The 20266-nt window shown below is 33.6% G+C and overlaps 1 protein-coding gene across 1 annotated transcript in view; it reads right to left on the reverse strand.

The window, feature by feature from the left end:
- Positions 1-20266, reverse strand: part of LOC136759096 (dynein axonemal heavy chain 6) — a 95329-nt gene that overhangs the window by 29772 nt on the left and 45291 nt on the right. The window contains exons 36-48 of the mRNA XM_066713932.1: positions 19010-19172; positions 17224-17313; positions 13048-13170; positions 12317-12532; positions 10475-10538; positions 9445-9665; positions 7183-7475; positions 5730-5734; positions 5487-5607; positions 4538-4737; positions 3450-3566; positions 2454-2624; positions 1211-1343 (exon numbers count right to left, since the gene is read on the reverse strand). Coding sequence (XP_066570029.1) covers positions 1211-1343; positions 2454-2624; positions 3450-3566; positions 4538-4737; positions 5487-5607; positions 5730-5734; positions 7183-7475; positions 9445-9665; positions 10475-10538; positions 12317-12532; positions 13048-13170; positions 17224-17313; positions 19010-19172 — 1917 coding nt within the window. The remainder of the gene's footprint in view (positions 1-1210; positions 1344-2453; positions 2625-3449; positions 3567-4537; positions 4738-5486; positions 5608-5729; positions 5735-7182; positions 7476-9444; positions 9666-10474; positions 10539-12316; positions 12533-13047; positions 13171-17223; positions 17314-19009; positions 19173-20266) is intronic.

The raw sequence follows: 20266 nt of genomic DNA on the forward strand, positions 1-20266 counted from the left end.
TCACGGTTCAGTACAGGGCCCATACATCTAACTCCTCTGGATACCCAGGATGAGAATTTGAAGCAACAGGGGCTTCCAAGAAAAATACTTGAAAATGCAGAAATGCTTATCATTCAATTTGATATAAATTCACTTGCGAAAGCGTATACTGGACAAAATTGTTACTCAGGATTGGAATGACCACTTAATTTTCGGATGCTTTTTGTTGTTTCTTGTAGATAAATTGGATTATCATGCAGACAGTTGTCTTGTAATGAACCAGACATTCAAAAAGATGTAGACAGTCCAGTTTATAATCCAGGGCAATAAATGGTTACAATGTATAAAAAAAACAAGCACTCATTCTACATGAGTAACTAAAACCCCAATTAAACATTTTAAAATAAATATCAGGGGACCCATCCAACATGAACAACAGTTATACCTGGGGCCTATGCCAATACACAAAGAGTCTCAGTTCCCAATATGTGCAGCTTGTACTAAAATACTCTACATATCACATGTAGGTGATCATTAAGATCAAGATCAAGATTAAACTTTTAATGCATTTGGTCTATCATTATATATATATATATATATATATATATATATATATATATATATATATATATATATATATATATTTTTTTTTTTTTGTGTCCCAATTTGAGGAAGTTTTGTGCTGATTAAGTTTGTCATCTACCGACTTTTCAATATGGTTATTAACTGCCATGTTGTTTTATTAACATCACTAATGTCTTTGATGTTGGCATTGAAGGTGTGTTTCTTCTCATCCTGTATACACTGCATTCAATATATTGTTCATATTATTTAGTAAAGACTGCATTAAATCTAACAGTAAAGATGGTTTCCAATGAGTAGTGGATGAGAAAGGTTCTGAATAAACCTAATTTAATAAGATTAGTGATCATATGTTGACTGTTGTACCTCTACAGTTGCAGTTTCCATGGATCAAGGGGATGCCAGGATCTTTCCTTTGTGGCAAAATCTGTCTGTATAAGCTAAATTAAACCTTATTACCTTATTACAGTTATTACATTACTTTTTCTGATTTTGAAGTTTTAAAAATATATATGCGAGTAATAACTGCCTTGGTACAACATAAAGCAGTCATAAAGCAACACTTGTGTAAAGCCATTGTCCTGAGAGTATAGTCCATATCTACCCCATATCATTCACATAAATAAAACTTTTAGGAGTAGAAGTATACCTGACAGTTTTCGCTTGATTGTGCAGAAACACTTGTCCAAGGATAGTTCCTGGTTTGATCAATTGCCCTCCGTGCTTCTGGAGTATTCTAAGCATGCTCTGAGTAAACATAGACTTTCCAACTCCTGAATCTCCTAAAAACAAGGAGCAACACAAAGTTTCACTTAGATCCTAATATGGTCATAATTGAAACCAATCAACACAGCTTAACATGGAGCTGGCATTTTATAATGCCAGACCATCCCATAATGAGTAGAGGAAATGTACGTAGTGTATCCTATATCTATGGCATCCACTATGTGTCTAGAGAGTGACTCACTGGTCTTCAATTGGATGAGTAGACAAAACTGTTTAGGTTAAATTGCTTCCCACTGAAAATTACCTAATTAGTTGGTTAAATAAATCCTTGTGTTAATGTAAACATATGTTAAAGGGCACTGCAAAATATTTTTACAATATGAAATGCCAATATCAGACTATTTAAGAGGAATCTGGAATGCAAATAACTATTTGTATTTGCTCAGGTATAGCCTATTCTATCATTTTATTGCAGCAATTCATTAAAATAATTAATTCATGAGCATTGTGATGCTGGGGTTGAAAATCCCTGTCCTCAAGGAATATTTCTATAAATATACATCACCACTAAATTAAATAATAATAATAATAATAATAATAATAATAATAATAATAATAATACAATCTGTGTAGACTGAAGCATTTGACAAAGCATTTGAACTTGGAAGAGTTTTGGTAAAAGGAATAGGCTTATATCACTTTAAACTTGACAACAAAATAACAGATTGCTTAAATGAAAATTATGGTAATTTCTTAAAATTAAAATGGTGTTAAAACCAGTGTTCCAGAAACTCGTATTTATATTAAGAATTTAACATTTAATTATTCAGATTGTCATTGTTTCAATGTATGATAAATTTAAGAAATTGAAAGGCTTTAGTAACAGTAAAGATATGCATATAGTTCCACATATATAACAACAACAACAACAATAATAATAATAATAATAATAATAATAATAATAATAATAATAATAATAATAATAACTTTATTTATTGGGCATCCTCTCACACCACGAAGGTTCAAAGTTTAGTGCAATCAGAATAAAAGGAACGCAATATACGCAACAAATAAAATCGAATAAAAGAGATAAAAACAGCGGATTACATGTAGAAAATTATAATACATCTATATTGTTTGCAATATTGTACTTAAGATTTAGTTACCTGTCAATAGGACAGGTTGATTGCTGAGCACAAGTAAGCTGGTTAAAAAGGAGAAACGCACTGTGTCCACAGTCACTATGAGGTTATTACTTGGCTCCACATTTTCTCCTGGGTTTGCTCTGGTGACCCCTGCAGACATCAGCGATCCAGAGAAGGAGGACATATTTAGTCCTGAAAAGTAAAATAAGTTTTAGAAATAATCATGATGTATTTTTTCCACATAAGCAAACTTCAACAGCCATAAGCAAACTTCAACAGGCAACAGCCTTGACCAACAAAGCATTTGCTGCAATATGTGGTGAAAGCCCACCGGTCTACTTGTTTGATAGTACACCTTACCACAAAACTATGCCTGTACCGATTCACAGGCTTTAGGTACCAATTCACTGGCTTTATCATATCAATCTGGCCTATTGATTGATTTCCAGCATTTTTGAGAGTTTCAATGATGTGGAAGTTGGAACTCCATACTAGTTTTGATAGTGTTGTCCATTAAACAAAACTAGCTCAGGGACAGTGAGTTGGCATAGTGGTAATCAGGAACATCTTACAAGGCATCCTTTGGCAAAAAGATAAGACTCATAACCATTTGAAAATAAAATATAAACAACAAAAACATATTGAGACAGCTTGTATCAGGAGACACAAGGCTTTGTCCAGTGAGTTTTGCATGGAAATTATGCTGTTAAAACTATTACTTTATATTGCACCTTAAAGCCTAGCTATTTCAGAATATTATACTAAGTTACAGGAGACTGAGGAGGCAGAGATGAAGCTCAAGATGCTCCAGATGTATACTTCTAAATATATCTCTGTCTTCCATTAATAATTTAAAATAATAATAATAAGTGTTTCTGGGCAAACTTGGGTGCCTCTGATAAGATTTCTGATTGAGTGTGGCATTTCATTGTGAGACTTTCTGCTATAACTAACTAAAAATGTAAGATGTTGGAGCCTGACATTATTTATACAAAATAAATTCTCAATAATACTTGCCTTTATGAATAAGGGTTTCAGTAGACGGAACCAGTTCTTCCCAGGGAACAAATGCACCCCTCTGTAAATCCACAAAGTAACTGAAAATCATCCTGTTTCCACAAGGAAGCTGAACACCTAGAAATTCCATAACAAGGGCAGTGAATGGATGTATATCTTTTAATATTTTTTTTTACCACTTTGTACTATATTTGATAATTAACACTTTTATTTAAGACATCACAGTTTAATATATGGCATTTATTTTCCAGTTTGTTTTCTTCTCTACATATCTACAAGCAACAATTTACATATCTGATTTAAAGATCAATTTAAGCACCACGTTTACATTATTACTTTCTCCTTGTTCAAATTGAAATGGATAGGTCTGTTACCTTTCCCTTCAACCATTTTAATGTTCTCATACATATAGTATATCATGATTTCTGTACTAGTTACCCCTCATTTTTAGAATTACATTACACCGTGTAACTTTTTTTTTTTTTTTTTGTTCCTGGGTAGTAAGTGTTATTTTCTAATTGCTTATGCTTCAAAAGTATAGAAAATGGCTATTATTCCTCACAAACTTTGCTTTTGTGACCAGGACAGTGATATTTTGAAATGTAACTATTTCCAGTGATAAAATGGGCGAATGTGTTTTTGTTCACATAAAGTCAGAAAAAAACAACATATGAATCCAAATTAACATGTATTTATACTAAAGTAATACAAAAATGACTACAAAAGATTTAGAAGTGAGTAGTTTACGATTATAGTGTAAATGCAGTATAATCATAAATCTCGAAAAACTACTCACTTCTAAATCTTTTGTAGTCATTTTTGTATTACTTTATTATAAATACATGTTGACCAATTTTCTAATAGGTCCTATAATTAGCATGCTTATTTACCCTGCTTTCAAGCTGCATTACAAAATTGCTGACTGGGTTCCCTCGTTTAGTAGCAGTCCAAGACAAAACAAGAGGAAGGTTGTTTTAAAGTTGATCTAGTCTTTTACAAGACTAGACTGAGCTTGGATCGAGGTGCAGGCTAACAAGGCACAGAAGAGGCAAAGAACAAACTTTATTTGTATCTATGTATGAACATACCATGGGGCGGATTTCCTTCAAACACATCTTGCACCAAGGTTTGGAAGTCATGTGCAATATTACAACACATGTTGTCCTCATAATCATCAAAGTGGTTTAAAACTCCTCCGACTGCCCATGTAAATGCAAAGACGAAGAGTTTCCCCAGGAGAGTGGTAAGCTTTCCAGGATTTTTTTGAAGAAACCACTTATAATCCTCCCTGTTAAAAAGCAACATATCGCTGTGTTACAGAAATGACTAGAGTTTGTTCCATCAATAATTGGATGTTAAATTGATTTTTTAAATTGAAAAACTTTGCCTTTTTCTCATTATTGTCTCTCCTGTAAGCTTCTGAATGGCTAATAAGGTTGTAATTCACAGCATTCAACTATCTCTATTTATTTAAATGCATCTAAAACAGAGACAAACATCTGAGGCCATTGGTTTTTGCTCTGACATCACCTCTAATCCTGGAAATCGCTCCAGCATTGGGTATTGATAAAAAGAGTAAGAGTGACATCCCTGCTACCCAAGGTCCTACTTTACTGCTTTAATATATACTGCATAATTTAATTATTTTCTATGTACTCCAGTCATCTAGAGTATGCCAGCCCAATACGTAACAGTTTTCTTTCAGTTTCTCAGCAGCGCCCACCTGTTTTGCAAGAAATCCCTCTGATACATTTTTAAGCACTTGTTAAATGTTTTGATCTCAGAAAATAACCAGATCTCCACATTTATAAATAGCAGTGATGAATACCAAAAGCTCTGTTGCATGAATCGCATACATAAATAGGATTAAAAATAAAATTAAAAACCATAATAACATAATTACAGTTAGATATGATTTGCTAGAAAGAATGTGCATTTAATTGAATTTATATGGAGCATTAATATGCTGACTATGTTTAATTTCAATATTGAAATTGCATATATTATATTAATCATTATATTATCCATAACCGCTACCTATGTCTCGGTATTCCAGTCATGTTGTGGCTAATTCCCCAGGAGAGAGTCCCAAGGGAATCTGAGTTATTCATCTGTGCTTGCAGATTCCTTCCACCTTTCTCCGCATCGGCATCTTGACCTAGGATGAAACAACGCGTTTCTGTTTTAAAACATGTCTTAACTACTTGGGTGAGCACGATTTTCACAACTTAAGTAAACATACTGCTTAAGATTAGTGTCTAGCGTCAAATTATATAGCACTACATCTACGATGACACCAATCTCATATTATTAAACAAATGCACAGAAGTAAAATAGTAGATAACAATAACAATGATATTAATACTCCTGACAGGCACTGTGTTCTAGATTAAATGAAAACGTCTGCCCACAAACCACCAATAACAACAGATGTATTATGGATTTCTGATTGCCAGGGGCTACTTGGTTCTATGCAACAGAAAGCTGCCATTACGTGTTGTTTACAATTTGTGACTGGGTTTATTTGCATTGGACTATATCATGGCAATGGTAGTATATTTTGCAATAACTGTTGCAATAACGCCAGCTACAAACACCTAAATTAATTATAAATCTGTAGGATCCTAAATGTGGTTATATATATAAGATAAAGAAATGCAATGAAACGTGTTAGTGGATTCAACTGACCCAGAATTGCTTTAGCAGTGCATATAAATTACATGATTTGAAGTCGTAGATTTATGATCCATAGAGGTGAAGGAATATGAAGGAACAACATAAGGATGTAAATTCAAACAGCTATTAAGAAAAAGGAAGAAAACAAAAAGCATGCAAGCCTGTTCTTTGGGTTTTATTATTGTGATAATATTCTGCAGAAAATGAGTACATGTAAAAGCTCAATCAAATTAATATTGATTTTAGATTTTACTCTGATGTGTTGGAGAAAACAATCACTAACCACAAAAGGCAGACCCACATCTAATAAATGTTGCTGAAATAACTGGTCAATTAATGATAATCACAATTAGTTTGAAAATACATGGGACAAAATCCAATTGCAAATTACATAATTAAGGCTTAATTGCCATTTACTCATGTAGAAGCCTTTTAAGAATTTCCCCTAAAGTATTTCAATGTATTAACATTACATGATCCGAAATTCTTTAACTTGAATGTATGAGACAATGGTTTACAAAACAAAGCAAGAGGTAACCATGGGATATTAACATCCATTTTAGGCACTGCTAGATCTGTTGATGAGCACAGTATTAATACTTAAACATTTCATTCCCTTAAAATGCAATAAAATATTTAAAGGACATTAAAGAAACATTTATTTGGGGGTAATTATGCAATGCTATTAAGAAAAAGAAACATGAAGGGAATTTATTTGTAAGAGGGGAAATAGCAGACTACGGTACATAGCCATTGCATATTACAACTTTTATGTCATAATGCACACTTTAATTCTTACATATTGCTGTGTCCAAGATGCGAAATGTCAACTGTTCCTGACGAAAGCATCCTTAGGTCAAAGGCCAGTTTGCAATCTGTGCACTTTGCAAACAAGATGCATATGTTTTGGTAATACTAATCCACTAGTGATATAATTAATAAATCTATTGTTCACCTATTCTGAAATCCTTGTTTGAAATCATGTTTGGGGTTCACAATACAGCGTTTCAATACTGTAGGAATGAGTGTGGTGCATTTCAAGCTGCTCCAGTGTTACAGGGGGGTGGAGGCAGAGGGCTTAATGAAGCGTGGGAACGTACCGCCCAGCCCTCCGTGTTGGCTTAAGAAATTGAAGAACGCAGCCAGGATGCTGCACAGGGTGGTCACTATGGCCACTTCTGGAACAGGGAAATTCTGCATCTTCTGATTCTTCTTCACAAAACACAATCCCTCTGACATGCTCCTGTCAAAAAGACTCTGGAGACAACTTTGTCCAGCCTCGCCCAGTTCTTTAGGCTGGCGAGAGAGCCAGCTTTTAATATAGGGCATCCATCCTAGATCAACTGGGTCCTGAAAAAAGACAAGACTGACATCATGAACAATATATATACATTATATATATATATATATATATACATTATATATATATATATATATATACATTATATATATATATATATATATATATATATATATATATATATATATATATATATATATACATACACTCACCTAAAGGATTATTAGGAACACCATACTAATACTGTGTTTGACCCCCTTTCGCCTTCAGAACTGCCTTAATTCTACATGGCATTGATTCAACAAGGTGCTGAAAGCATTCTTTAGAAATGTTGGCCCATATTGATAGGATAGCATCTTGCAGTTGATGGAGATTTGTGGGATGCACATCCAGGGCACGAAGCTCCCGTTCCACCACATCCCAAAGATGCTCTATTGGGTTGAGATCTGGTGACTGTGGGGGCCAGTTTAGTACAGTGAACTCATTGTCATGTTCAAGAAACCAATTTGAAATGATTCGACCTTTGTGACATGGTGCATTATCCTGCTGGAAGTAGCCATCAGAGGATGGGTACATGGTGGTCATAAAGGGATGGACATGGTCAGAAACAATGCTCAGGTAGGCCGTGGCATTTAAACGATGCCCAATTGGCACTAAGGGGCCTAAAGTGTGCAAAGAAAACATCCCCCACACCATTACACCACCACCACCAGCCTGCACAGTGGTAACAAGGCATGATGGATCCATGTTCTCATTCTGTTTACGCCAAATTCTGACTCTACCATCTGAATGTCTCAACAGAAATCGAGACTCATCAGACCAGGCAACATTTTTCCAGTCTTCAACTGTCCAATTTTGGTGAGCTTGTGCAAATTGTAGCCTCTTTTTCCTATTTGTAGTGGAGATGAGTGGTACCCGGTGGGGTCTTCTGCTGTTGTAGCCCATCCGCCTCAAGGTTGTACGTGTTGTGGCTTCACAAATGCTTTGCTGCATACCTCGGTTGTAACGAGTGGTTATTTCAGTCAAAGTTGCTCTTCTATCAGCTTGAATCAGTCGGCCCATTCTCCTCTGACCTCTAGCATCAACAAGGCATTTTCACCCACAGGACTGCCACATACTGGATGTTTTTCCCTTTTCACACCATTCTTTGTAAACCCTAGAAATGGTTGTGCGTGAAAATCCCAGTAACTGAGCAGATTGTGAAATACTCAGACCGGCCCGTCTGGCACCAACAACCATGCCACGCTCAAAATTGCTTAAATCACCTTTCTTTCCCATTCAGACATTCAGTTTGGAGTTCAGGAGATTGTCTTGACCAGGACCACACCCCTAAATGCATTGAAGCAACTGCCATGTGATTGGTTGGTTAGATAATTGCATTAATGAGAAATTGAACAGGTGTTCCTAATAATCCTTTAGGTGAGTGTATATATATATATATATGGTATAAAATGTTTCTGGTTCTCTGGTACAATATTTAATTCCCTTTAATATGGTATGGAAGATTCCCCATTTCATTGATGTTCAACCCTAGTTACATCATCTATACATGATATGAGCTATCAATATGTATGTTGCTAAACAGAAGTGTTAATCATGCAATCCTCACGGAGCCGGTTAGGCTGCTGTGAGGTAAATGAAGCCTTAATACTTTCTCTCCATTATCCGTAGGAATACCATGCCCTGATAATTTGGTACCAGTTTGCAATTATATGCTGGATTTGCAAGGTGTGCCAGAGGGTTTCTCTGGGATGAGAAGTTAAATGTCCCTCTCAAAGCCTATTTTTTAAAAGGATCATGGTACCCCAGCATGAATCATTTTGTTAAGTAAAATGAGAAAATTATCCTTAGGATAGACCTTCTGATCTAGAAATATTTGCATCTTTTATTATTATGTAATTACATATTAATCATATGTGATTATCCTTTCTCAGAATGGGAACATTTAAATATCTTAAGATCAATACATTATAAATGCATAAAAAACATATATGACATATCGATAATCATTCACCATACCATGTAAACCATCGCACAACGACTTATAGTGGCCGGACTGGCTTGAGACAGCGTGTCAACTTCAAATATGAGTCTCATTCCCGCAGGCAAGATGATTCGTTCCCCATTCGCCAGACACAAGGTTTTAGTGTCATCTAGTACCGAGTTTAAATTCTCAACCCACAGTGTGTCTACAGGGCCATCCATAATGATCCAACGCCAACTGTCAGTTTTAATGTTGTCTGAGAAAAAAAAACAAAAAAAAAAACAGAAAAGTTAGTGGTGAAATTAAAATATATATTCCAACATTAACAATTGTTGGATGTTGTGAAGAAAAAATGCTAATTTCAGATAAAGAAACCCTGACCACCACAAGGACATCAGCAGCAAGATTCGATTGCTTTGAATATAACAACATTATAGGAAGGTTAATAGTTATAGTGCAATATTAATGCGTTACATTGCAATATTTTTCATGACAAAATACATGATGGTTAAAAGAGTGTGACAGACCTATTATTATTTTATGCAGTATATAAATCTAAAAATGCATTGTAAATATTTAATTTTCCTTCTTACTGCATATTTTAAAATAAACATCTGTTCTCTGAGATGGCTTAGATTTAATTGTTTATTTTCCTTCAATAATGAGCCTCTCGTTTTACACACTCAAGTTGATATAGGGCATTTGTCATATGAATCATAGTGCACCTGATTCAGTGACAGAAAACAACTTATCATCTGATGTAAGTACATACAGGTGCATGATGGGATTAAAAAATAACCTCAGATTAATACATGTAGGGAAAAACGCAATAAAATAAGAATAATATCTCAAGCCTTTCTTTTGGTGTATGCAGTTGTATTTTAAAACCCATTTTTCCAATGTGGTCTGATGGAGTTGGATTAGATTTTAGTTAAATAATAAAGGCTTATTTCTTGGATAAGATGTACTCCAATGAAATATGAATTTTATCCACTTCTTTATCCACTGAATTCTATTAATTTTAAGAAGAGCAGGGCCTAGTTTTCAATAACCTTATTAACCTACCACAGTACAGGGTTGTAGGACTGCCCTCTTTTAAAATAGTAGATAAAGATTCCTTTTCATTCTTCTGTGAAAAAAACCAATACCAGTTTTAGAAACATAATACAAATTCCAGACTTCTGACAATATTTTACTTTATTTTTGCATTGAGGCACTGATATACAGCTCTGGAAAAAATTAAGAGACCACTGCAAAATGATCAGTTTCTCTGTTTTTACTATTTATAGGTGTGTTTTATTCTATAAACTACTGACTGCATTTCTCCAAAATTACAAAAAACAATATTGTCATTTTGAACAGAAAATGACAAATGGTCAAAATTACAAAAAATATGCAGTTATCAGACCTCGAATAATGCAAAGATAATTAGTTCATATTCATTTTTAAACACAATACTAATATTTAAACTTAGGAAGAGTTCAGAAATTAATATTTGGTGGAATAACCCTAATTTTCAACCTGTGTGCAAGTGTACATAGAAAAATTGATGCTGTTTTTAAAGCAAAAGGTTGGTCACACCAAATATTGAATTTGATTTAGATGTTTCTTCTGTTCACTCACTTTGCATTTAGTTAATTGATAAATATGATCTATTAACATGTCTACATTTGAAAGCATTCTTACTTTACAGCATTTTTTCTGCCTAAAACTTTTTCACAGTACAGTATATTACAAAAAAGAAACCACAAAATTAAATGTATATGAAAACAAACTACAACAAAAGCTATCAATCATTTGAAATCTCATATGACAGTAAATTGCCATAACGTTTCAGCTAAATAAGATACTGATTACATACAAAACACATTTCCACTTAATCAGATTCACATATTCATATGTATTCTTGCAGTGTAGATAAATCATCGGTAATGTGGTGCACAGAAAGCATCTGATATTCAAACTCAAGCTCTAATGTATTGGTTAAAACCCTGTTTAGTGTAAGAAAATGAATAATGAGTGTGTATAATAATCACCTACAGTGTAACATATTCTAATGACAGAAGGTAGTAGAATATAGAGGTTATATTATTTTCTGATGAGAGAAAGTGGCAAATAAGAGTGTTACATCAAATGCTATAAAAAAAAAATGTAATAGAACACCACAGATTCTTACTAAGAAACTTGCACTGCATGCTTTGTCTCAGAGGTTTATAAAGAAAGGCTTAACACGATGAAATTAAATCAGTGCTGACAATGCACTGAGTTTATTAAATATGTCATTCTACTTCTGTTGTGCTTTCTTTTAATAAAACATAACATTTTCTGTGAAAAACACAGCAATAAGTAACAATTTGATTGTACTTTGTAAATACTGCATAGGGAGTAAACTTCAGAGAGGGAGTGCTGACAGTTCATAATACAGCATTGACTTAAACTCAAAGTTGAAGAGGCAAAGAGGCAAAGGAATTTGGGATGGGGGTATTTTTTTTTTTATAAAGTTTCAGCACAACCCTATAACCCAATATGGTTTTCAAATTATGCAGAAAAATATCAACAAAAAAACATAGTTTGTGAATTTTTATAACAAAGGGATCTTCTTTCAAATTATGCTGAGTTATAATTACTTAGGGACTCATTGGGTCTCAAACCAAAACGTTTTATTTTGCAAGTGTAAGCACTTTTTCATTTTGCAGTTTATAATGCAATTCTAACAAAAATAAAAAAGTGTAATTAAAAATACCGTCAAGCATGACCCATGGAGACCCCCACATAAACAAAACAATAACAAAATAGCCCCAAATCAAAACAACAAAAACTACAACAGGAAGCATACTAGGGCAAATTTATTTTAATTTTAATTTGTAGACTAGCTTCGGTTTATCTAGTGTGATGTTTCATACTTACAGTAGGCGCTGTGACATGAACAGTTTCCTCATTACATCTCTTTTCTGCATCAGCTTGTTGGTTAAGCTCCTTGGAGAAAGCCCGGATCGTGGATGCTAGCAGACCATCGGACCACTCAAGAGTGTGGGGGTCTACCTGTCCGTACAGCTCTCCAAGAGTTATACACTTGGGATTGATTGTAATGGATTCTACTTGAATTCTTTTAGCTGCTGGTGTCTAAATTGTATAAAAACACATACTTATTAAAAGTGCAAACAAAATCAAGAAGACAGGTAAGTTAAGATCATTTAGTCCATTACTGAAATTAAAAAACACTTTCGTCCAAAACTTCCTGTTCATACTGTTAAGCCTTGCATTTCAGCTCATGTACATGTCAGTAGAGAAAACACTATATTTGAATGTGTTCCCTGAGATTGAATTAGAAGTAGGAAGTAGGAATCTGAAAGGAAGTAGTTTGGAATTTGAGCCATGTGTACTGGTATTTCTTCAGACTGATATTCTAATCAGGTTGGGAGTAAAAATAATGTCACTTGTCACCAAGATTATTTCATAAATTTTATTTCTTGTGGTGTTAATGTTTATGAATGGCTTAAATAATCAAATGTACTTGGGTAATAGTATAGTTCCGCCTTCTTTTATTAAAAAATAAGGAACAGCAAAAATGATATTCCACTAGATGGGCAGTTTTGACATAATTGACAAAGAGAATTACATACACTCCAGCAATTCACCTGTACAGAAGATGTTTCCTTTCTGCTCACTGAGCTGAGTAAAGGTAGGGCATGCTGTAAGATGCTCCTAACAGCTGTCTTTCCTCCTCCCGTGGGTCCAACTAACATTACTCCGTGCCGGGCCTGAAATATTGAGAGATGCCTGTTTTTTCCCCAAATCTTCAGCTTTGCAGATATTCTGATATAACTGATGTTAATGCAGATAATTTAAACTAAAAAGCTGAAAAGATTAATTTTCAAATAATTAGATCAATCAATTTGAAACAGAAGATTATATAATGTGTGATTTTAGTTCAGTGATTTAATTTCCTTCTTCTGGCAAATCCTACATTATGTACTCTGTGCCACTGTCTGTGAATCTTTTTGCTTACAAAGTTATATGCCATGCTAATTAAATAATCTAGAAAAGGCAGCTTCTGGGGTCAGCTGCACAAAAGGTCTTAAATGGTTTTAAGACCATGTTTTAGGTCTTAGACTTAAATTTAAGACCAAAATAAATAGGCCTGTTGCACACAAAAAAATAAAAAATATCAGTTTGGTCTTAAATTTAAGTAATTTTTTAAGCCTACCCTACACCAGGCTTAAATGGGGAAAAAGGTATCTCTTCCTATATAAACTGACATGAAACCAACATGGCAGCACATATGCCAGATTTTTTTTTATATGAAAGGGCATACATACAAAGTAATGGAAGTTTAACTAATAATAGTTTCAACTAATTTGAAATGTTTAATTTAATTAATAAAAACTGTATTCATATTTTAGGTGAACTATTACAATATAAATTCAAAAATATTATCTAGTATCTTTTATAAAGAATGACAAATGTATTAACAACCAACAACTCTTAATAAATTACAATAATACTTTTCTCCTTCCCCTTTTAACTAAAATTCTGCCATTTTTAACTTTAACATTTTGATTTCTAGATCAAGTTTTTCCCTTTACAACAAAAGATTTAAAGGTCCTCTCTTTGAACCTAGTTTTTCTTTTTTTAGTTTGAATGGGGCCGACATCTTCAGAATCTGGAATGAAATAAGTAAATGTCCTGTTGTTATGCAGTCGGTAGACAGCTGTAAAATAAGCAATACATATTAATAATTGTAACTATACAAATAGGCATACGTTAAAATTAGTATTTGTATTAAACACCACTCCAAAACAATACGCATATTATGTGATGCATTATATATTTGTAATATAACAAGACTTTCAACTATTATATCAGATGATGCACAGTGAGGTGCGTCTCTGTGTAGGTTTGCAGAAGCTGTCACTGTAACTAGAGGGTAAAGAAATGTAATGACCTAAAGCAGGAAGTGTCCCCCCTCAGCGGACTTAAGGTAGATGACAGCGAGTTGTATGTATAAAAACCACTCGTTGAACTCGTAAAAACGTAGTATACACTTTCTATTATTGATTGTACTGTATTTAAACATAACATAAACAGTGAAGTAAAACGAAGTACTTTTAAAAACGAATTTAAAAATACATTTACGCGGTTTTGCGTCGTGCAGCGTCTTATCGCGAGGTCTTACGCAAGTCCAATTTCACAGGACTTAGACTAAGGCTAAGACTTAAAGTAAGACCTTTTTAGTGCAACCGGCCCCTGAAATATACTTATTTGAGCAAATTGACAGGGAGAGCAGAGGGGAATCAAATTAGCACTAATAAAAGTCCCCATGTCACTTCCCGAAATTCATATTTTAGACATTTCTCTCGGCAGCTCTTCATATTCAGATACTAAATCATCATGACAAGGAACAATCTAGGCTGAAATTATACATGCATTAGGACACATCTCAAATGAGCAATGTCAGGACAGAAAAATGCAGACAAACTACTTTAATTATTTCTAATTACTCAACGATTGAAACAAACAAACAAAAAAAAACATTCACAAGCAAATCAGCAGAGCAGATAATGAATGGTGGACTCTCATTTTTTGTAATTATGACCACTAATGATAAAATGACTATACAAAATCTGACTAGTGGATACCCGTAAGTGCTACTATATATCTGCATTAGAACCTCTATAATCCTTGCTTTTAACCTTCCACTGCTGTAGAATGCTTTATGTCCACAGATCTTAACGTGTTATGGTTTTCACTTTTTAACAAAAATCACAAATCTTCTGGAGAGACCACATAAACATAATATGAAGTGATGATAGTGAAAAATAAGGGGTACAAGATCTGTATCACAATTTACCCTGGACCAGAGAGTAATATAATTAAAAATAAATTAAAAAAACAAACCAAGAAACAAAACATTGCAGCAATGGTGTTTTATCAGGTGAATAGTAATTTTAAAAAAGCAGTTGGGGAATGGAGAAATATGTAAATAAAAAATCAATTTTAGAGGTAAATAGAATGGGGAGAAGCATATTTCAATTAATATTAAGAGCAACTGAAAAAAATGATTTCTGATATCATGAATGAACAGCAAACTGTAATATACAAAGTGGAAGGAGTAGTAATTAAATATTCCTCTGAAAACCAGTGTTTATGAAATATTATAACATGACTGACCATACTGGAGAAGTATAAAATAAATAAGTGAAATAAATGTTTTAGAGGGAATGTGTCTAAATGATTAATTATAGTTTATGCATTTTTTAATACATATGAAGAATATCTGAACTTCACCCGAACTGCTAGGCTTATATGAAATATCATAATTAATATTAAGTGCTTCCTTGGATAAAATCCTGTATGCTGTAGTATTTTATTTGATATTTTTAGCATCTGTGTTTTAAAAAGGGGGAATCTTATAATATGCCTTATTTGATGTTTCCACTGAATTTCATTACAGATTAATGCATTATTCAGAATGAGACCATGTTTCATGAACAACACACCCAATCAAGGTATTAAATATGTATGATATATTAAATAATGATTCCAACTAATTCCAATAGGTTGACAGCTGCATCTCTTCACTAACTTTTATGAAAGTATCAAAAAGCAGCAAATTCAAATTGTATAGAGTCAAGTTACTCTAAATAACTAAATAAACAAAATGCATTATTTCCTTCTTCACTAAATAAACTGAGGGGAATTTTCAACAGCTGACTCAATGACTTAAGCCTTACATCTGTATTACATAAGCCCTTATCTCACTAAGAAGGCCTGACAGCTTCAGCTCAGCTCTTTGTTTCATCTTCCTTCTATAGCCGGGCCAGTGTCACATAAAAGAGGATCTCAAACTAGCTGTCTTGCAAGTAGGTCTCAAGATATAATATTCTTAATTATGTATGCCCTTAATTCACTCACACTGGTGGCAAACACAGGCTCTCTCCAGGTGTCTGATTTAAGCCACACACACAGCAGCTGGCTCACATTCTCAGAATTAATCTCTGTGAGCCTGACTGCCACTTTCTGATTAAGTTGCCGTTTATAAAAAAAATATACAGAATGTAACAAACAGAAAACAAAAACACCTTGTGTTTATCAGTTGTGAACAATGGGTAAAAATGGGGTCATGCTGTGGAGACGTATACCCCAGGTCAGAACAACCCACAAATGTCACACATGGTGGGTCTGCATGAATCCTCTATCATGAGAACAAATGTGTGTGATTGGCATTTGGTGCAAACGTTTGAATGGATTCAGACCATACTGTGGCTGGTGTATGCAACACTATGATAATGCATTTCTTTATTTAAATGCAATTTCTTGTTGAAATATCACTAGATTTTAGTGTTTGGATATTTAAAGTTTGGAAGGAAAATTGTGCATTGGCAGTTTAGATTTCACAACGATAAGGTGTTAAAAAAAATTCTAACTGAAAATGCATTTTTTACAATGTGTTGTGCCATGGCTGGAATCAATATGTACAATACGTTGCACAATATTGGTACAAACACTGGTGTCCCAGTTTAACAATTGTTTAACTGACAGTTGTTTAACTTTAATAGGTCTCAAGTATTAATTCATCTGAAATAAAGATCATTTGCTTCCATTAAAACATGCTGAAGTAATCTAAACTTTAAACACTTTTTTATGGGCAATTTTGTAATTGTAATGACCTATAAATCAGAATTTGTATGCAAAGATCCCTAATGATATATCTTGTGGGTATACATGGGAGAAGGATATAACATTCAGATAAACAGAACATAGAACAGCTTTCATTTTTTTCTGGGAGGATTATGTCAGTTTAAAATACTAACCAAAATTTGTTTATAAAGTTGGATGACTTTCTCTGCTTGACTAGGCCACTGCTGCAGTCCAAGTATTTCTGTAGCGGTAGTTATGGCTTTCTGAAGATTAATAAACAACCAGACATGCAGGTTATGCAAACTTGAAATAACAATGTTGTTGCTGAAGTATAAAACATCACAGGTAACACTTTAAAATAGGTCTCCCTAATTGCAGTGTATTAACATAGTAGTTACTCAGTAACTACATCTTAGTTATTCATAAGAACATTGTAATTATGTATTTGTTAACATAATAATAATAATAATAATAATAATAATAATAATAATTATTATTATTATTATTTCTTGGCAGACGCCCTTATCCAGGGCAACTTACAACATAAGTGCAAAAATACAGTAAGTACAAGACATCAATCATTACAAATTCAATTTAACTAAAACACAGCAATTCAAAATACATTTTACAAATTCCAAATTTCAATGTACTTAATGTGTAAAAATTGGGCAGGGGTGTAGCAGGGGCGTAGGTTTTGTTTCAAAACTGGGGGGGATGCTGTCAACATTGGGGGGGGCGCTGATAATAATTTACGGGGTATGTGTCCCCTATGTCTATGGAGACGGGCATACAATGTTGGGGGGACAATTTAAAGTTCTCTCAACATTTGAGGGGATGTGTTCCCCCTGTTCCCCCTTAAACCTATGGCTATGATGCCTGGTGTAGCTCCAAATGCATCCTTACCAGACAAATGTTTACTTAACTGAGATGTAGTTACTGAGTACCTACTATGTTACTACACTGTAACTAGGGAGACCTATTGTAGTATTACCACATCAGAAAGAATAAAACAGTAATACAATAAAACGTTAAACGAAATGCAAGTTTAAAAACACAAATACATAAAAACAAATTAAAACGAAACCAAATTGTTAAACCAAATCAGAACTAATAAGGGGAGATCAGATGAATGGTTTTTCAGTGAATAACTTGAAAATGTGAAATCTGAGAGAAGATAAATCTCTTCTCTAAAGTATCTGCTGACCACTATATTAATTCAAACCAAAAAAAAAGGTTAGTGACTGTTTATGATTCCTTAAATCACCAGACAACTCCATTGATTGTAATAATATATGATGATATATTCATTTTTAAATAGAGATGGGTGATTTTTGTAATATCCCATTCAATGAGCAAACCACGGGTTTAAGCAAATTCACCCAAATAGCCCTACACCAGGAATGATTACATTAAAAAAAACTGTAATGGTATTTCTGTTAAGGAACATTTCTTCATAATCAAAAGTGGACTTTTAACTGAAGTATTTCACATAACCAAAAAAGTCTAATAACCTAACATATATTTTACAGTCAGACTGGTTTTGACTACAGTGGTATGTATAAGAACTGCCAGTCAGATGTTCCTTAATTGTTCTTACATGGCATGTGAGGAGTTTTCATAGTAACTCAGAAGTAGTAGAATTAAATACAGTATTGAAGACTTTTGCAGTACCCCCCAGACAAAAATACATTCATTTTAACTTTTCTTAATACTTCATGGATGACAGTTTGAAATATTTAAAATGTTTCTCCAAACACTAATGAGTGATTTTATATTCTAAATTAATTCTTTATATGGTTCAAACTGGGAAAAGCACATATTACAATTGTGAAATCATTTCAAACTAAAGCAATATTAAATAAGCAAATGTTAAATTAACAACATTTAAGGTTTAATTTTCAGAATAATAAATAAATTTTACTTTTTAATTTAAATTTCAAAATGATTAAATTTGCCTACCTGTAGTCTAGGAGAAGCTGACGTAGGAATACCAATTGCAGGAAAAAGGTCCCACATGATACTTTTAAATAGGGAAACATCTTCAGGCACAAGTTTAGGGAGATTGGCATCTAGTAAAGCATCAATTAGGATGCATGATTCCTCTTCTTCCGTCAATGACAATCTGTTGATTATACCACATGATCATACCATTACTACAAAATTAGTAAATGGAAGTTATAGCCTTAATACACAAGTGGGGGGTTTCAAAGAGTCATACAGTGGGACATGGCAGTGCATACATTGAGTGGCTTCAGCACAGATGGAATTCAAAAGCCTGTCATCATGTGTGAACCATCAGTCATGCTAGAATGAACAGGGACTTTTAACCTTGTCATTATGTAGGGGGTCTCTTGGCAGTACACTCCATAAAGAGGACTTTGACAGAGATGAAAAAAAAAGGTATTTAAGTAAAGAATAGCATTATCCAGTAGACTTATGCTATGACAGAAAAGAGGAGATAAAGATTAAGTTGTGTATTGAAATTCCAAGAATTGGTTTGTGTATTACAAAACACTTATGGGTTTCCAAAATTTAAATTAACTGCAGTCACCAAGTAACAGAAAGAAACTCTTTGCCAGTGTAAGGGTATAAAAACTCTCTTTCCTATACTATGAATAGGGTTTTAAAAAGGGAGACAACCTAAACCCTTTAACAAATAAGATAATACTCCCTTTTGTATGGATTGCTGCTGGGTAAATTAACACTTTGAAACAACTGTGGAGCCTAACAATGGTGTTCCCTCTCGATATAAAGTAAGTGTGTAAAAAAAACATTAGTGCCTCGCTGGAAGTAAATGTTATCTCAGTGTACCAGAAATTCCCCGTCTCTTGTGACAGTAAGCTATGCTGCCATCAAAACTGATATGCTTGTAAATTTGTATTGTTTTAGTTTGAGGACAGGCTGATATCAACCTAGTTAAAACTGCATCAAATTTAAGCTTGCTCTTTTAGTTACAGAAAAAAGGCAACCACTAATATTTTTAATTATATGAAAATGTATTATTAGTGATTATTTTCACATAAGCCACATTACATATTTTTTTCCCTTCAAAATATATCAGTCCAAAACATATACAGGATATTAGATCACTCTTTCATATTTAAATACACTTGAGTTCCTAGTGCATTTTAAATTGTACAATGTCTCAAATGGGATCCGAATCAGTGTTCCTCTGACAGCCCATGAAATCTTTCTTCACACTTTCTGCTGAGCACA

The sequence above is a fragment of the Amia ocellicauda genome, chromosome 1 (genome assembly GCF_036373705.1).
Source record: "Amia ocellicauda isolate fAmiCal2 chromosome 1, fAmiCal2.hap1, whole genome shotgun sequence".
In the NCBI taxonomy this organism is placed as follows: Eukaryota; Metazoa; Chordata; class Actinopteri; order Amiiformes; family Amiidae; genus Amia; species Amia ocellicauda.